This window comes from Diabrotica undecimpunctata, chromosome 5 (assembly GCF_040954645.1).
Source record: "Diabrotica undecimpunctata isolate CICGRU chromosome 5, icDiaUnde3, whole genome shotgun sequence".
NCBI lineage: Eukaryota > Metazoa > Arthropoda > Insecta > Coleoptera > Chrysomelidae > Diabrotica > Diabrotica undecimpunctata.
The window spans coordinates 8,174,394-8,192,199 of NC_092807.1; the positions used below are offsets into that span (position 1 = coordinate 8,174,394).

Below are 17,806 nucleotides of genomic sequence, written 5' to 3' on the forward strand. Positions count from 1 at the left end.
GAATTCCTGGTGTGATGAAATATAATGACATTACTACCTCCGACCCACAAAATATTGTGAATATGTTTGCAGAATTTTTCAAGAGTGTTTTTCTGTCATCAGATATTAATTTCAAGGGTAACTCTTCCTCAATTAACGCAGATTACTTAAATTTTTATCCTATTTTAGAGTCTGAGATAATTTTGGCTAGTAAGAAATTGAAAGACAAAATGACGTGTGGACCTGATAATATTCCATCCTTTTTGGTTAAGGATTGCATAGGTGCCTTAACTGTGCCACTATTAAAAATTTTTAATTTATGTCTTCTTAACAAGGAATATCCGAGTCTCTGGAAGGAGTCAAAAGTGTGCCCAATATTCAAAACTGGTGAAAAGGGTCAGGTAGAAAACTACAGACCAATTTCCATTATTTGCAATCTATCGAAAGTCTTTGAAATAGTTTTGTATAATCGTATTTACTCACGCACTCGTAATCAGCTGTCTCAATATCAACATGGTTTTGTCTCCAACCGGTCCACTGTGACAAACTTATTAATGGTCACACAATATATCTCAGCGGCCCTAGATAATAGAAGTCAAGTTGACGTCATATATACTGACTTTACGAAGGCGTTCGACAGAATTCACCACGGCGTATTACTTTCTAAATTGTGTCTCTTTGGTCTTTCTGAGGATGCCGTGACTTTTGTGAGGTCTTACTTGTCAAATAGAACGCAGTTTGTTGCTTATAATGGTTACAAATCGGAAAAGTACCTAGCTTCTTCAGGGGTTCCACAAGGTTCTAATCTAGGTCCATTATTGTTCTTGTTATTTATTAACGATCTGTGTGAATCAATTTCTGCACCATGTTTATGTTATGCCGATGATTTAAAGATTTATTCATTGATAAGTGACCTTAATGATTGTCATTTTTTGCAGAGTGAACTGAATCGTGTACATGAATGGTGTAATGCAAATCATTTGAATCTTAATGCCAATAAGTGCAAAGTAGTTAGTTATTCTAGGAAACAGTCTAATTTATACTATCCTTATATTATCAACGGCAATTAACTTGAACGTTTAAATAAAATTAAAGACCTTGGAGTTACATTTGATTATAAACTCACCTTTGTTGAACATGTTAATTTGAAGGTTAAAGAAGCACTTAAATCTTATGGATTCACAATTAAAAATAGTCGAAATCTCACTAATACTAAGGCAATTAAATTACCTTATTACACTTTTTATGATGTACATATCCAACTTATAGGGCAGGTGCAGCGTAAATTTTTAAAATTTTTGTCTTTCAAAATTAACGGCATATATCCCAAGAGGGGCATCAGCAATAGTGAGTTGTGTAGCGGTTTGGACGTAGTATCATTAGAATCTAGACGAATTAATGCCTCCCTAATATTCCTGTACAAGCTACTACATAATCTCATTGACTGCCCTGATATTCTTCGACAAATAAATTTTAACGTTCCATCTTATCCAGTGAGAAATTCGATTACGTTCAGAAATACACAAGCTAGAACTAATCTTATGTTAAATTCTCCTCTATTTCTCATGTGCAACTATAATAATTCCTTAAGTGCTTACTGCGATATATTTCACTGCAGTTTAAAGCAGCTTACTAGGATGGCTGAGATCTACCTAGGTGATTGAGTAGTTTCTTTATGTTGAGGTAAAATACTCGAAAAATGTGTTATTTAGTTAGTACTTATGAATTATTAATATATCATTTAACTTTAGTATTGTATTTTGTCCTATAAATGGATTCTGTTGGACAATAAACGCTATTTTTATTATTATTATTATTATTATGAATTGCGAATCGATTTGAAGGAGTTCGTTTCTTGAAAATAATGGATCTAGTGGTTCATTCTCAGTACTGAGTTTGTACACGCTATCATTATTAATTTCAGAAACAATGGCTAATACATTTCTTGGAGTCCATCCAGCAATCAAATCAAAACATTAGTTCCTTTTTTTAAAGCAGCAAATATTTTATTTGACTCACATATCATCTTTGATGCCTGAACTCTCATCATCGTATGTGATTCTTCCCTCTCATTCAACATTCTCTTACTTCTTTGGGTTAACTGATCATTGAAATTGCCGTCAACTTTGCCTTGTTGTATATTGGGTGAAGCTTCATTATTTTTAATCAGGTTATTATCGTCCAGGATTTCTAAAGATGCATTTACACAGGTTCTACACTGTTGCTTTTTTTCTCCATTTTTTAAATAATCACCATCATGTTCGTTTTCCATGCTATTTGTTAATTCTCCCGAGTCTTCTTCATTTTGTTCTTTATCAAGGACATCTTTCGGAAGGTCTGCATCTTCTAAACCATTTGTTTGCCTGTTTGCCTATTGTTTAAGTTAAAATTTTAGTGCTTATTTATTGTTTGTGATTTTAAAAATGCCACTCGTTCCAACTGATGCTGCTAGGGCAGTGGCTTTAGTTGATGCTGGTTACAGTCAACGTCATATCGCTGGTATACTCGATGTACCCAGAACTACGGTACAAGATGCCATCAGACGATTTCAGGAGACAGGATCGTACAACCGCAGGCCAGGTCAAGGCCGAAAACGATGCACTTCAGTTCGAGATGACCGCTTCATTGTCACTAAAGTATTGAGAAATCTCTTTTGCACCGCTCCTGAAGCTCCTAGGTCTCTTCTTGAGGTGAGAAACGTTAGTGTGAGTAGAAAAACGATTAGAAGAAGACTGTCAGAAATAAACTTGAGTGCTTTTCGTCCAGCTCGCGCACCACAACTGCTCCCACAACACCGTAGGGCTCTACTTCATTTTGTGCGAGAATATGCTAACTGGACTATGGCGGAATGGAAGAATATAATGTTATAAGGTTTGCTGCATGCGCTATAACCGAAACAGTGGCTTACCTAGGAGGGTCAATAATGATTTGGGGAGGTATTTCTTACGAAGCACGTACTGATCTTGTGTTCGGTAGAGGCAGTGTGAATGCCCAAGTATACGTGCAAGAAGTTCTCCAAGACCATGTTATGCCTTTTGCACCATTCATTGGTGATAACTTCAGACTAATGCATGACAATGCACGTTGCCATACAACAAGATCTACCCGTGAGTACTTTAATGAGATCGGGATTCAAGTTCTACCATGGCCAGCACACAGTCCCGATCTTAACCCAATTGAGCATATCTGGGACCACCTGAAAAGACGGATAAGAGCAAGAGTACCAGCCCCTGCATCCTTTGAAGAGCTGAAGACAGCTGCGATAGAGGAGTGGCACAATATCCCCAATCTGATATCCAGGATATCATGAATGGATTGCCAAACCGGCTCCAAGAAGTCCTAAGGGCTAGAGGCGGCAACACCCATTATTGATACCCAATTTTTTTCAATTAGACTTTGATTTCCAAAATATTGTTAATTAGAATTTTCTTCGAAGGTTTTATTTATTGAATTTATATATATATATATATATATATATATATATATATATATATATATATATATATATATATATATACATCGGTTTAGAACGTCTTTCGACGTTGTCCGATACCTAAACACCATCTCTTCCTATCTTCGCAGTCGTTTGTTGTTAAATTTCTTTCGCTCATGGACTTGTTTACGCCGTGTTGCCATTCTAATCTGGGTCTTCCTCTTTTCCGTCGACCTATCGGTTACCATTCTATTACTTTTTTGGGGAGTCTTGATGCTGGCATCCTTTGAACATGTCCATACCACCTTAATTGTTTCTTCTCTATATCTTGAGTTATATTTCCTTCTATTCCCATACGTTGTTTTATTACATCATTTCTGATTCGGTCTCGTCTGGAAATACCTAAAGATCCTCTCATTGCATCCATCTCTACTGCTTCTATTCGCTTTTTGTTCTTTTCACTAATTCTCCATGTTTCAGCGCCATAAAGAAGAGTAGTTTTAATCATGGTCTCATATATATTAAATTTCCTTCCTTTCGTTACCTCTTTACTCCACAGTATACTATTGAGACATCCTAAGACTTTCTTTGCTTGAGTGATTCGTTTTTCTATTTCCCGTGTATCAGTTCCTGTATTGTCAAAGGCAACACCCAAGTAGTCATAGCTCTGACAGCAGGAAATATGTTGTCCGTTTTCGAGGTCTATGTTATCTGACTCGTTTCCAATACAAAGATATTTGGTTTTTGTTGTATTGACATTCATTCCCCAGTCGTTATATTCTTCTATCAGTTTTCTTAGCATGTACTGCATGTCTTCCCTGTCGGTCGCTAGCACTACCTGGTCATCAGCAAACTGGAGTGTATATATACATTCATTGCTAAGCTCTATACCCATCCTATGTACCTTTCTTTTCCATCTTTCCAATGCCGCTGCAACATATATCTTGAATAAGGTTGGTGAGATACAGCATCCCTGTCGCAAGCCTTTTGTAACCAGGAATTCTTCCGTTAGATATTTTCCTGTTTTTATCTGTGCCTTAGAGTCTCTATATAGTTCTTGTACAGCATTTATCAATGTGTGGTTGATGTTAGATCTTTTCAACGTTGTCCACAGTTTTGTTAAGGAGATGTTGTCATATGCTTTTTGCAGGTCTACAAAAGTAATATGAGTTTCTAGATTCTTATCCGATCTTTTTTCTATTATTTGTTTAAGACAAAATACGTTATCGGTGCACGATCTTCCTGCACGGAACCCGCTTTGTTCTTCCTCTTCATTGTGCTTATATTCTTCCTCGATCATATTTCTCAAAATTCGTTCATACAGTCTGCGCAGGGTGCTGGTTACCGATATGCCTCTATAATTATTACAATTCCTTTTGTCCCCCGTTTTGTGTATTGAGGACATGTATGCCGTTCTCCATTGTTCTGGTACTGGGTGTCCATTTAGACACTGATTGATCACATAAGTTAATATTTCAAATAGTTTATGAGTTCCATTCTTAAGCATTTCAGCATAGATTCCCTCAGGTCCAGCGGATTTACCATTCTTTAGGGTCATTACAGCCTTCCTTACTGTTTCGATGTCTACCCTCGCTTCCTCTCCTTGTATATGTACTGACTGTGTTGGGGAGTTCGCTAGGTATTCTTGTCTTGTCTCTGTCAGTAAGCTTTCATAGTGATCTTTCCATTGTCTTGGTTTTATGGTGTGTATGTGTGCTTTGTCTTTTCCTGTATTTTTTACTGATTGTATAAAATTCCATACCTCTGTACATTGCTTCCCTCCGATGTATGTATTGATTTCTTGACATTTCTGATCCCATGTTTTATTCTTTTCTTGTTTTATCATTTTTCGTAGTTGTCTATCGGCTTATTGAATTTTTACTGTAACAAATAACTTTGTTTCAAAAAGATTATTATTTCTCTTCCGCGGAGATAAAAATTGATAAAAAACCTGTCTAGTTGTTAAAGCATCTAACTTTTGTGTTATCCCCAACATAAGCAAATCAATCAAAAAACAAAATGTTGAGAAAGCGTGAGGCTATAGTTACGATTTAATTTCAGTATTCTACAAATGCTAGAATATTCCACAGGGTGATGCAAACTTTAAGAAAAAAACACAGTTTGATTCATACACCCGGTATACAATGACAAAGATATTGTCAAGGAATAAGGCTATAACATATTAAAAAATCACTTTAATCGGACAACAGGTTTAGGAGATATAAGAAATCAAAAATTACCCATTTTTAAGGTGGCTGGTTAATTTTGGCCCAGAGTGCATTTTAGGAAGTTTACTGTACCTTAATATTTTTTCAGGAAATCGTACGATTCGCAGGCTTCAATCGAATCTAGTTCGCTAACTCCAGGCGATACTAATTGGGAATCGAAAAGCATGACTAATTTGAGGAACCTTGTTCAGTCCAAAGACAGCAAACTGAATATGAAACCGGTTCCTAAAATGTCGCAACCCAGGTTCATCACAATGTGGAAATCCGTGTACGATATTCTCCAAGCAGAGCCAGATGACTTGGTAAGTGTAAGTAGTGATATTATTGAGTTTAGTTTACTTTTTTTTAATTATTTAAGCAGTGGCGGCTTTTGGGGGTAGGCAGGATAGGCCGGGCCTACCCAATAATTTTAAGAGCTTTAAAATTGAAAAACATATATTTAAAAATTATGTTAAATGCATGTAAATAACTTTTAAATGTACTAAATCACTCAATACATTAGCGTCCGTTAAAACAACTAAGTTATTATATTACCACAGAAAGCATCGAATCGTATTCAGGCATTTTAAATATCATTAATAGGCCCGATAGGAACTGGCCGACCCAGCTCACATAAGATCCCCGTACAAAAAGCGTTTGAAGTTAAGCAGCTTGCCGGACAAACGATTTATATTGTCGTTGTCACTTGTAACGTAATTATCGAATTGTAATATAAATTTTCTTTTAAATTATGATAAAAAAATATGTAACATAATCTATAATTGTAACATATTTTTAAACAAACAACACGATTGCAAACAAGTGCACGGTTGCCCAAATAAATTTAAAAAAATTCGTAAAATTCGAAGAACAAAAAATCACATTTGCGTGATTTCTATATCGCCTGATTGTATGCAACTTATATATGTGAGATTGTTTTATAACTGATATATAAAAATGAGTTTTTATGATGCTTTACCAGGTTGCAGTAATAGTAATGTTGTTAGTGAGTGTTTGGACATTGTTGTTTCACTATTGGAATCGCCATTATCTAGAAGAACTGAAATTGATAGAAAAAAATTATTATGAATGAAAGGCCTACTCCAACATTGCGTATTGACCAAAAAGATGGGAAAAATGTGCGTACTTTTAATTGCTCTTGGTATGATGTCTACAAATGGTTGTCTGGAAGTATTACGAAAAACAGACTATATTGTTGGCCGTGTTTGTTATTTTCTAATAAGAAATGTGTATAGAATTGTGAAGGATACTTTGATTTAAAAAATATGTCTGCCTCCTTAAAAAAACATTCCAGTTGCAAGGAACATTTAAGTAATTTCCTGTCCTTTAAGGATGTACAGAAGAGGGCGTTTTCTGTTCGCGATTTGCTAGATGAAAAATCAAAAATCGCAAAAATTAGATACAACGCAGAAGTTAAAATGAACAGAGAAATCATTAAAAAATTAGTTAGGGGGGGGTCATGACTCCGTGACCCCTCCCTCTGGATCCGCCACTGATTACACATAGCTATGTAATTTGCTGGCTTGGCCTACCCAAAATTTTACCACACCAGCCGCCACTGTATTTAAGGCTATAAAGTACTTGAGACTATCTTAGAATTTATTTCTTAATATTTAACTGTATTCGAAAGAGTTTTCTTCTTTCCAGGGTTTAAGCACTTGTTGTATATTTAGTTAGTCGGTTTTGACCCATTCTGTTTGAATATCGTTTCCATTCTGTCTTGTATATCCTTTATATCTACTGAAAAATCTCAGTATGTTAACTTCCATTCTAGAGTTGATGACATATTTCTGCTGCGTTATCAGATTTTAATTAGGTAAGATTTGTAACATTCTAAACTCTCTACTATGGTCTAAAGATATTAAACAAATGAAATTGACAATCTATCGAACCTTGGTAGAGCCTATTATGGCTTATGGGGCCGAAGTTTGGCAGATCACGAAAAAAGATAGAAAAAGAATAGAAGTAGTAGAAATGGATTTTCTAAGGAGAGCGTGTGGTGTATCCAAAAAAGATCATATCAGGATTAAAGATATTAGAAGGAGGACAAATACTGTATATTCCAGTGTAGACATAATTGAAACGAGACAACTAGTGTGATATGGTCACGTGAAGCGAACGAGTGTAGATAGATGGCCAAAGAAAGCTTTAAATTACATACCACAACAAAGAAGAAGGGGAAGGCCTTCAGTTGCCTGGGAAGAAAATGTACGGCACATAATGAGAGATAGAGCCATCAAAGAAGACGAATGGATGTACAGAAAACGATGGCGGTCGAAATTAGAGAAGCGGCAGAGGCTGTAGGAATCTCGCTTATATAATAATAAATAATAATAATAAGCTTTGTAACCGTGAAATGTGTCGTAAGTGGGTTAATAAATAATTTCCATAAGCAATCATTTTATAACAAAAAAATATTTAGAATTCCTTGCTCCCGATAAGGGAGAGGCATTGCGTACTTCATAAGTCGAATAGTGGTACCTTCCAACAATTTCCTTTTGAATCTTCATAAAGCCTGCAAAATTATTCGCTTGGTGATACTACATAGAATATTTAATGATACTTTTCTTTAATCCTAGGAAATTTATCAAGCAATAACAAACACTGTCACATTGCTGTTCGAATTAGGAGACGTCGGTAAAAGATTTTTCGGTACCAGAGATGAATCTGATGATAGTCTAGCTTCTGCCGCCACTGCTACGTTAGCATCGTCGAATATTGAAAAAATTGTAAGTAAACAATCTTATTCTTACTTATTACTATTATCACTATAACTGCCGCTTGTTTTAAATGTCTCATTTGTGCTTCGACTTTTTGTTTAAACGCAACGAAGAAACGTTTATTATTGCCACTATTAGTGTTTATTACTGTCATTATTAGTGTTATTATTGTTTATTTTTTGCCAAAAATGCCCTTGACTGTTGTTGAAACGGCACAAATTGTTGCGCTTGTGAAAGACGGTCACACTCAACGGCAAGTCGCAAGAACTGTTGGCGTAAGCCTTTCTACGGTTCAACAAGTGCTTCAACGCTTCCAGGAGACGGGTTTGCTATCCAGACGACCTGCCTCTGGACGAAGAAGAATGACCACGGTACGAGATGACCGTGTTCTTGTGTTTCAGGCTTTGCGAAACCGGACCTCAACTGCCATTATGCATCGAAATCATCTACAGGAATTACGAAATCGCAATGTTAGCGTTGCAACAGTCAGGATAAGACTTCGTTATTTTGGACTATATTCTCGGGTAATGGCTACAGGACCGCCACTTCGCCTGGCGCATCGAGTTGCACGACTAGCTTTTGCTCGATAATACGCGCATTGGGGAATTAACGATTGGAGTAAAGAGTTATACTCAGATGAATCCCGTTTCTGCCTAACTGGATCCGATGGACGTGTAAGAGTTTGGAGGAAAACCGGTGAATGATTTTCACAAGCTTGCATTGCTCCAAGAATGCCATTTGGTGGAGGCTCGGTCATGGCTTGGGGAGGTGTATCTTCCGACTTCCGCACAGAATTACCCTTCATCGAAAATGGGTCCTTAACTGCACGAAGGTACATTACGGAGATTCTGGAAGAACATGTTATGCCCACCATGGCAGGGCTTGGAGAAGACGTCGTTTTTATGCAGAAAAACGCGCGAACGCACGTTGCCACGATCAGTATGCAATAATTGGACGAGGTTGGAATTACGAGGTTACCCTGGCCAGCTAGGTCTCAGGACCTAAATCCCGTCGAACATCTCTGGGACGATTTGAAAAAACGTATTCAACCAGTAAAATCTCCTTCTAACAACGCACAGGAACTTAAGGATCTGTTAATGAGAGAGTGGAATAACATACCACAACATGTAATCCGGAGAAAAATTGAGGGTACGCCCCGTCGTCTGCACGAGGTTACTAGAACAAGGGGAGGCAATACACGATATTAGTCATTGAAATTTCACTGATATTTTACCACGTTCTGTATTTTCCATTTTTTCGTATGTCTGTTTTATCAACAATTTGGTTTGTTTTCTGCGTTTTCAACAAAAACAATAAAAAACCGTTTTTTTTTTCTTTCAAAACAAACATTGATGACAAATAAAAAATACGTTAGCCTAAAAAAAGGTTATTACTGCACCAGAGGCAAAAATATTCCAGAAACTTGAAATTTTCAAGGTGACCTGGATTTTATGATCGCGAGTGTAGGAATAAAAGGCAACGAAACTGCTGACCATAGTGCGAAAGACGCGATAGTGAGTGACGTTTCCGAAATCGTATCACATCGGTATCAACGGATATAAAAGCTTATATAAAAAAATCAATCTTAAGTGCGTGGAAAAATAAATGGAATGTGTCGAATTCAAAATTAAAACAAGTGAAACCCAGCATAGAGGCATGGAATGTGTTACCTAAGTCAAGAAGCCAAGAAATAATAGTAACGCGCCTCAGACTCGGAATACTAGGTTAACGCATGATTACTTAATTTAAAATGCGAACCGCCGCGATGCGAAACGTGTAATACGACATTAACAATAATGCACATACTATTTGAATGTCCCCCCTACAATCAACAACGAAGTAACAACAAGATACCAGGAACACTTCTAGAAGCTCTAGGTGCAGACTGTAACTTTAACAATACTCTGATTTTCTTGAAAGACATTAATAAGTACCACAATATTTAATAAACCAAATTAATGCAGTAATTGTACCTAATGTAATCCATTAATTTTTCGCTAATGGCCATTTGGTCGATGCGATTGTGGTATTATCCCTAAAATATTACAATTCATAAAAATATTAAGTTTAAAAGGAACGTGTAACACACTTCGCATTTGTTTATATAAAATATGTTTAATAATTCGAATCGAGGACATTCATAAAAATAGCCTCGATTAGAATGTGTAAGTAATCAGAATTGTGAATCGCGACCGTAGTGTTGTCGTAGGTTGTTAAAACAAACTTGACCCACTAATGAATGACTGCTGACTGTAGCAAGGACTATTATAAAAGAGACAACGACTTTTATTTTAGGGATCAGAACTAAATTAACGTCAAGATGGCAAGTCGATATTAGCACAACGTCAACTAAGTACTATTACATTTAAGATAAATAACTTTGTAAGAGTGTACAGTAGTGTTTTAAATAAATGTACCATACGATACCATAAGTGAAGCTTATTTATTACACGATTTTCTAAATAAAAAAAAGAATAAACGAATATAATGATGTAGATAATACAAATTTCAATAAATACTTTTTAGCATAAAATAAATTAAATACCTTCAATACATGTATTACTGCATTTTTTATTTATATGCATTCACTGCATAAAAAGCATATAGTTTATTTTTATGAACGAGAGAGTAATTAGCATAATTTTAACTGGTAGCTCCGACCACTCCATGGGCGTGCTCAAGATTAATTGAAAAATTACTTTGAATAATTGTAAAAAATAAATGAATTATTTCAGTGTTATAAAGTGTTATGTGTATGTAAACAAAAGTGACCTCTTTTATCACACACTATATTAGAACTGACTGGCCTACATCAAAAAGGGTTTTAAAAAATTCACATTTTTTTTAATTTTTAAAAATTACAAAAGAGAAAAAGAGTTTTTAAAACCGTCTAAGGTATGTTAAATAGATGAATAAAAATATTAATATAAAACTTACAGCTACTTGTTACAAATCCAAATCAGATTCAGAAGATGAACTTTCAGAACCAAGATTTATAATAACTGGCTCGATCATTTTATCAGTAATATTGTCCAGCTTCCACATTTTTTCCTGTTCTTTAATATTGTGATTTACTGCCTTTTCCCAGTTTTCAGGTTTTACATTATTTACGGCCTCCAAAAACAACTGTTTAACATCATGAATTTTAAAAGTGGTATTTTTTCTTGAAACTTCACTCTTTATCTGTGCCCATACCAGTTCAATCGGGTTTAATTCACAATGATATGGTGGGGATCTAAGTACTGTCATTCCACGATTTTTGGCAATTTCATCAATTTCGTATTTTTTAAATTTTTCTTTATGAAGGGCACACAACAAATAAAGTTCCTTTCTTATAGATCCGGGATGGTACGTAATATTTTTTGAACTCAGCCAATTCTGCAAGTCTTTTTTTAACCACTTGGTTGTGGGCAGTCCTTCTATAAGTCTGGAGTGATAACTTGCATTATCCATTACTATTACACAGTTCTTAGGAAGAAGATCTATCATTTGTTCGAACCATTCTTGAAAGACATCAGCGTTCATGTCTTCATGGTAGTCACCGGTACGAGTTGATTCAAAAGTTAATAAACCACCTTCAACAAAACCGTCTGAACTGCCAATGTGTACTATTATCAGCCTGCGTCCCTTTCCTGATGGTGGGTTTAAACCAGTAGATAAGTTATTTACAAAAGCGTGCCTTTGACTTGTAACAGTTTCATCCTGCCAAAATTTATTTGGTGTATGACCCTCGTTGATCCATGTTTCATCAAGATAAAATATTTTTATTTTTTGGTTTCTCATTTCCTTTATGGTTCTTAGAAAATGTCTTCTCCATATGACAATATCGCTTCTTTCTAATAAAATAGACTTTCTGGGATTCTTTTTCCAGCGGAAGCCTATTTCTTTTAAAAGTTTCCATAACGTACTTCGACTCATTTCTGGGTAATCCTTATCATCTCGAACTGAGACAAGAACTTTATCCAATGTTGGAAATTCTTGTCTAAAGAAGAATTCATGCACTTTCCGTCGAAGTCCTTCTTTAAAATGATATTCTATTTGAAATTTTGGTTTCCCTGGAGCATTACGTGGCATTTGAAAACTACCACATTTCTCTTCTTTAATAACTCTGTAAATCGTAGATTTCCCAACAAAAAGTGTACTGCTAACTAACTCAACGGTCTCATCAACACTTTCACATAAACGTTTGTCTGTAAATGATTTAAAACAATTAAATATTAATGTTTTTTCATTAACTGTTAGAGGACCAATTTTTCGGCGTTTACACGGCACTTCCAAATTTTCCATAACACTAGTATACACAATAAACTGCACCTTGCAACTGAAGTACCTACTTTTAGTGAACTGTTAAGAATTTTGAATACGCCACTTGGACCTTCCTATATACAAAATGGAAAAACCCACTATCACATTTTCTGTGGAATAAGTTTAGAAGGTAATTATCTAGTCAATTACTGTCGTAGATTCCTGGAATTAAAGAATTAAATGTTTGATTGTTGAAACCCTTACTTCGTGGAATGCACTCATTTCAGATAAAATAAAACGTTTTATTTTATCTAAAGAATTAAACTTTATTTTGCAAATAGGCAAAGAATTAAACTTTATTTTGCAAATAGATAAAATAAAACGTTTTATTTTATCTAAAGAATTAAACTTTATTTTGCAAATAGGTAGGTACTTATTAAACTTTTATTGGTTATATATAACCAATAAAATAAACATCTTACATTTCTTGCAAATTCATTAGTACCTGTTAACCTCCATCACTCCGACACTGGCAACCTTATTTAGGGATTAGTAACCCTCACAAATATTGTATTCTATTCTGCTCCAACCTTTATACCTGGTGGTCATACTCAATTTAAAATTGTTTTCCTATATACTTCTGTAAACTTGTTGACAAATATCTGTTTTTCATTGAGTCACCCGTATCAACAGTTTAGGGATTTGTATACATAATTTATTGTTTGATTACTCTCTCATACATAAAAATACACTATAGTGCATATTTCAACCGCTTTTTGTGCATATTTGCATACATATTTTAGGGTTAAGTGCATATTTCTCGAGCTCTACTTATTAATATCTACATATTGTGGCATGAAGAAGTGTAAAATGAAAAATAATTTAATTGCTGCATACAAATATTAATTTTGTTACAGTCGCCAGACAAGAACGGCAACCCCTTGACCCCCAAAGCTGAAGTCCACTGGCACATCACCGTCGAACAATTTCTAGCCTCGATATTGAACTCTCAACCCTTAGTCGACTTTTTCTCGAGAAGAAACCCCATCAGCCAGAAGATTCGACAACTGAAATCTAGAAAATACGTAAGGATGCAGTCGTTCTACAACGTTTCCGCTATAAAAGTCTGATTTTCGTTGACCTAACCTCTCATTATATGTCTGCTACATCGCTCAATATCTCTCAGCGAAAAAAAGTCTTGTGGAAACTATTTTAACGAACGAAACCAAAAAATGGAATGAAAGTTTAGAGATTTTGGTAAATGTTGCCTTTAAATTGATATTAAATCTAGTATTACAGATATTTCGCAAGACAAATGAGTCAAGTACATCAGGAATAAGCAATTGATTTCCCTATTTTAATAGTGATATAATAGTAAGTCTAGTATATCCTCCTTTATATTCATTTCAATGTTTTTAAAAATGTCTATTGATTCTATTTGAAAATTGAGTATATATAATTTTTATTTAGTATTAAATTTACAATGTGCTTTCAGAAAAAGTTATAAATTAATGTTTTACATAGTATATATCTTTATTTCCATATTTTCTTGTTTTACGTTTAGATGACAAGTTTATGATAGTCACTTTTCCATTTTTTGTGATCTAATAGTACAAATATTTCTGGTTTATGATCTTAAATCGTTTTCTTTCGGTTTTTACGTATTTCTAAAGCCAAAAAGGCATGAATTGTATAAGTTTTAAATATTAAACAACAAGCAGCAATTCTATTTGTTGGTTTCTGTTTATTTTACATAACCAAGTCAGTATTTTATCGAATTTGAAAGAAAATCCAGCAATAATCTATGTTCGGTAGATGGTTAGCTTGTTTTAACTGTTACAGAGCTTTTCCGTTGTATTTCAGCAGCAAAAGTAATTTTTATGAGAAGTATTTTCGTTATACACCAATAGAGATGGGTAAGTGTTTAGAAAAACGTGATTTTGGAACGTGATTTTTGTGTCACTTTCTTGAAGGGTAATATGAATCTTGAGGAACCGATGATTCGAGATATTGTAATGTTAGTCAATTTGTTTTCCTTATTAATAGGACTGTATTGAATTGGGTTTGTAATATCGAGGTGGAAGTAACCGGGTAGGTTCTTACTTCTGGTAAATTTTACCTGGAGTATTTTATACAGATGGGAAGTATTTGAATAACCGCAATCTTGAAGCGTGATTTTTGCGTCACTGTCTTGTTTCGTGTTGTGAATCTTAAGGTGATCCGTGATATTGAGCACCTGAGTGGACAGTAACAACTACACTGTTTTTTTACTCTTATCCATCATCGACGTGATAATAACTGATCAGATACTTACTTCCAGTAATATTTACTGGAAGTATTTTTCTTACATACTAACAGTATTTTATAGAGATGGGAAGTATTGGAATAACCGCAATCTTGGAGCGTGATTTTTGCATGATTGTCTGGTTTCGTGATATGAATTTTCAAAAATCAATGATTCCTGATATTGTATTCTTAATCTGGCATTGCCGAAAAAAAAATCTGCCGCTTTTTGGACAATAACTATTTATCTTTCATTTTGATCTCTTTCATATTGATGTGGCACTAACCGACCTTTCTGAAGTGCAGGAAGAGGCAGTAATCTCTACAGGTTTATGTTTGCTTATATACAATATTTCAAACTTCAAATTTCTTGGATTATAAAGATAATGTCTTACTCATCTTCTCAGTTCATCCTGCACGCCCTTTATCCATCTTGGAGGTCTAGAGATCCTTCTCTACTTCTGCCTGATCACCCAGAACCACTTTCTTGATGGTTCTTACCTATCTGACGATCCAATGTCAAATAATGTCTAAAGAACAATTTTCCCTACCCTGGGTTAATAATAACTCATTAATGCAACAAAAATTCGTTTTTATCATATAACTTGATAATATAATATAAATTTCTACATTCCTAGTCCTACTTGCTAAAATTATTAAGTCTTTTTTCAATAAAAATATATGACTCACTTGTTTATTTGCCACAAAACCATTTTCGCTTCCAGCATGAAGAACAAACCGAGGACCTCTTTGGGTTGGAGCTTTCAGTCCAGTAGAGAGCCCTTTTATGAAGGCATCTCGTAGATTCTTAATCGTTGTGTCCCTCCATTCCTTTTTGACTGAAGCACCGACGTTAGTTCAAGACTGATCGGTATAAACAAGATTTACATTATCCTTCTTCCTCAATGTTTTTATTTGTTTGAGGTACTTGTGTCTCCAGGATATCATATCTTTTCTTTCCATCATTATCGAATGTCGACCTCTTTTACCATATTCAAAACCCATGTCATTTGGTAGCCTACAAAATGTGGTTTTTGAAAAAGTTGGTCCTGATCATCCGTAACTCTGTTCATTATGCAGTCGACGGTTGGTGGTATGTTTTCCAAAAAAAAAAAATCATGGATAATTTTCCTTATTCCAGATATCACTCCCTCATCGTAAGTATTCTCACGTGAATTGGACTGGAAACTTATATTATGGAATTATTTACTAGCCTTAGTTTTACTGTAAGTAGTCATCTTGTGGTTAATGGCACAAAAGTGATGGAACTCAAAAATGTACTGATCTCTAACGTCAAAGCTCGTCGTACTCGATGTAACGAAAAACGGGGACGCTTTTATTATTATCTCACTATCTTCTCATAAAAATTACTTGCTATTGCAAAAGTTTAAGTGAAGAGCGATGGGCGTATGTACTTTATTTTGGTATTAAACATCTTCAGCAGCTATTTTGTATATATTATAACGATAAATAAATGCATTTTATGAAATGATTTTGTCTCTAGTGCAATATTCTTTTAAGTTTTTAGTTTTTATTATAAAAAAAAACCTAAAATCGGTAATCAACTTCATTAGTAAAGATGAAAGCAGTGTCACTTGACTTACATATTCTTGAATGTTTTTTATCCTTGAAAATCTACAACACTCTGCAGCTTGTTATCACCTCTCTTCTGAGCAGATCTTCTACATCATCTTTCTGTGTCGTCCCAGTAACCTTCTTCTTTATTATTTGGAATGAATAACCAGTTTGGACACTAAATATTCTAAATTGTAAGCCTATCCGCTCTCATAAATTGCATTATTAATGGATGATGGAAGACGTCTTTCGGCACATTCATTTTTGTGAAAATCCATTCTCCTTTCATTAAAAGCGCTGATAAATTTTCTACGTATCTTCCTTTATTATATTGTTAACAAATTTTAGTGCTTGTCCATGCTTTTTGATTTTATAATAGGTCCAATGACAGTACTATAGAGCTCAGTAATCGTTTGTCTGTGATTAGCGATGAATTCTCAGAGAATTCTCTCACAGATTCATTTCTTCCTTAACACAGCTCACACAAATATCTTAGCGTTCGACTATTTGTTCGACAAAACGACTATTTGTTCACCTAATAGAAAAAATTCGTAGTACACCACACACTTCCAGTCGAAAAAAAAAACACTAGGCGTGTCATTGAGGTTCCATTTCAGTTAATGTAATTTATTGGCTGTCGATTTTCAGTTGCAACGTTGCCACGTCTTGCAAAAGTCCTGTAATTTAATGATCAGTCCTCGTAAATCCCTACTAAAATGAATCTAGTATTTCTAAAGATGTTGTAGAATAGTTAATCAAGAGACATATACTAGAATTAGAATGGGTGCTCGTAGGTTTATTTTGTATAGTCTATTGGTATATAAGTTGATTACCGGTTTTTTGGGCTGATATTTATCTAATTTTTATATATAATTAGTGATAGTCGTGTTGAGAATTACTTTAATCATGCATATATATTTTTTATTAATTGTAATATACTATTAACATTTAATTTGTCTTTTATATTCGAAAATCCTTCAAAAATGTTTTTAAACGAAACTGATGCTCCTACAAAAGAAGTACGCATGTGCAAACCCTAGCGACTGACAGGTCTTTATTAATATGAATAGATAATCAGCAATATATTTCATCTAATTTACTTACCGTTGTACGTCATCCGCGTCATAGCCCGTGAGGTCACATGATACCAACACGAAATATTTAGGCGGTAGGTGTGTTCTTTTTTAGAATCACTTTGCCGAGTACACTGGCATTACAGCCACTAGACATATTTTATTATATACGCGTAGGAATAATATTTAAAGATTTCTATTAATGTTAACTTAAAGAAATACACAATAATATGTTTTATTTAATTTGTATAAATGCATTATAAAGCGTTT

General features: G+C 34.6%; 1 protein-coding gene across 2 annotated transcripts in view; it reads left to right on the forward strand.

The window, feature by feature from the left end:
* The window catches only part of Tbc1d8-9 (TBC1 domain family member 8/9), a 66,331-nt gene extending 48,916 nt beyond the window's left edge, over positions 1-17,415 (forward strand). The window contains exons 17-19 of one of the 2 annotated variants that reach the window (XM_072531414.1): positions 5,729-5,948; positions 8,220-8,369; positions 13,523-17,415. In XM_072531414.1, the coding sequence (XP_072387515.1) occupies positions 5,729-5,948; positions 8,220-8,369; positions 13,523-13,735 (583 nt within the window). In that variant the 3' untranslated portion in view covers positions 13,736-17,415. The remainder of the gene's footprint in view (positions 1-5,728; positions 5,949-8,219; positions 8,370-13,522) is intronic. The other variant, XM_072531415.1, reaches the window with a different exon arrangement.
* Positions 17,416-17,806: the final 391 nt, after the last annotated feature.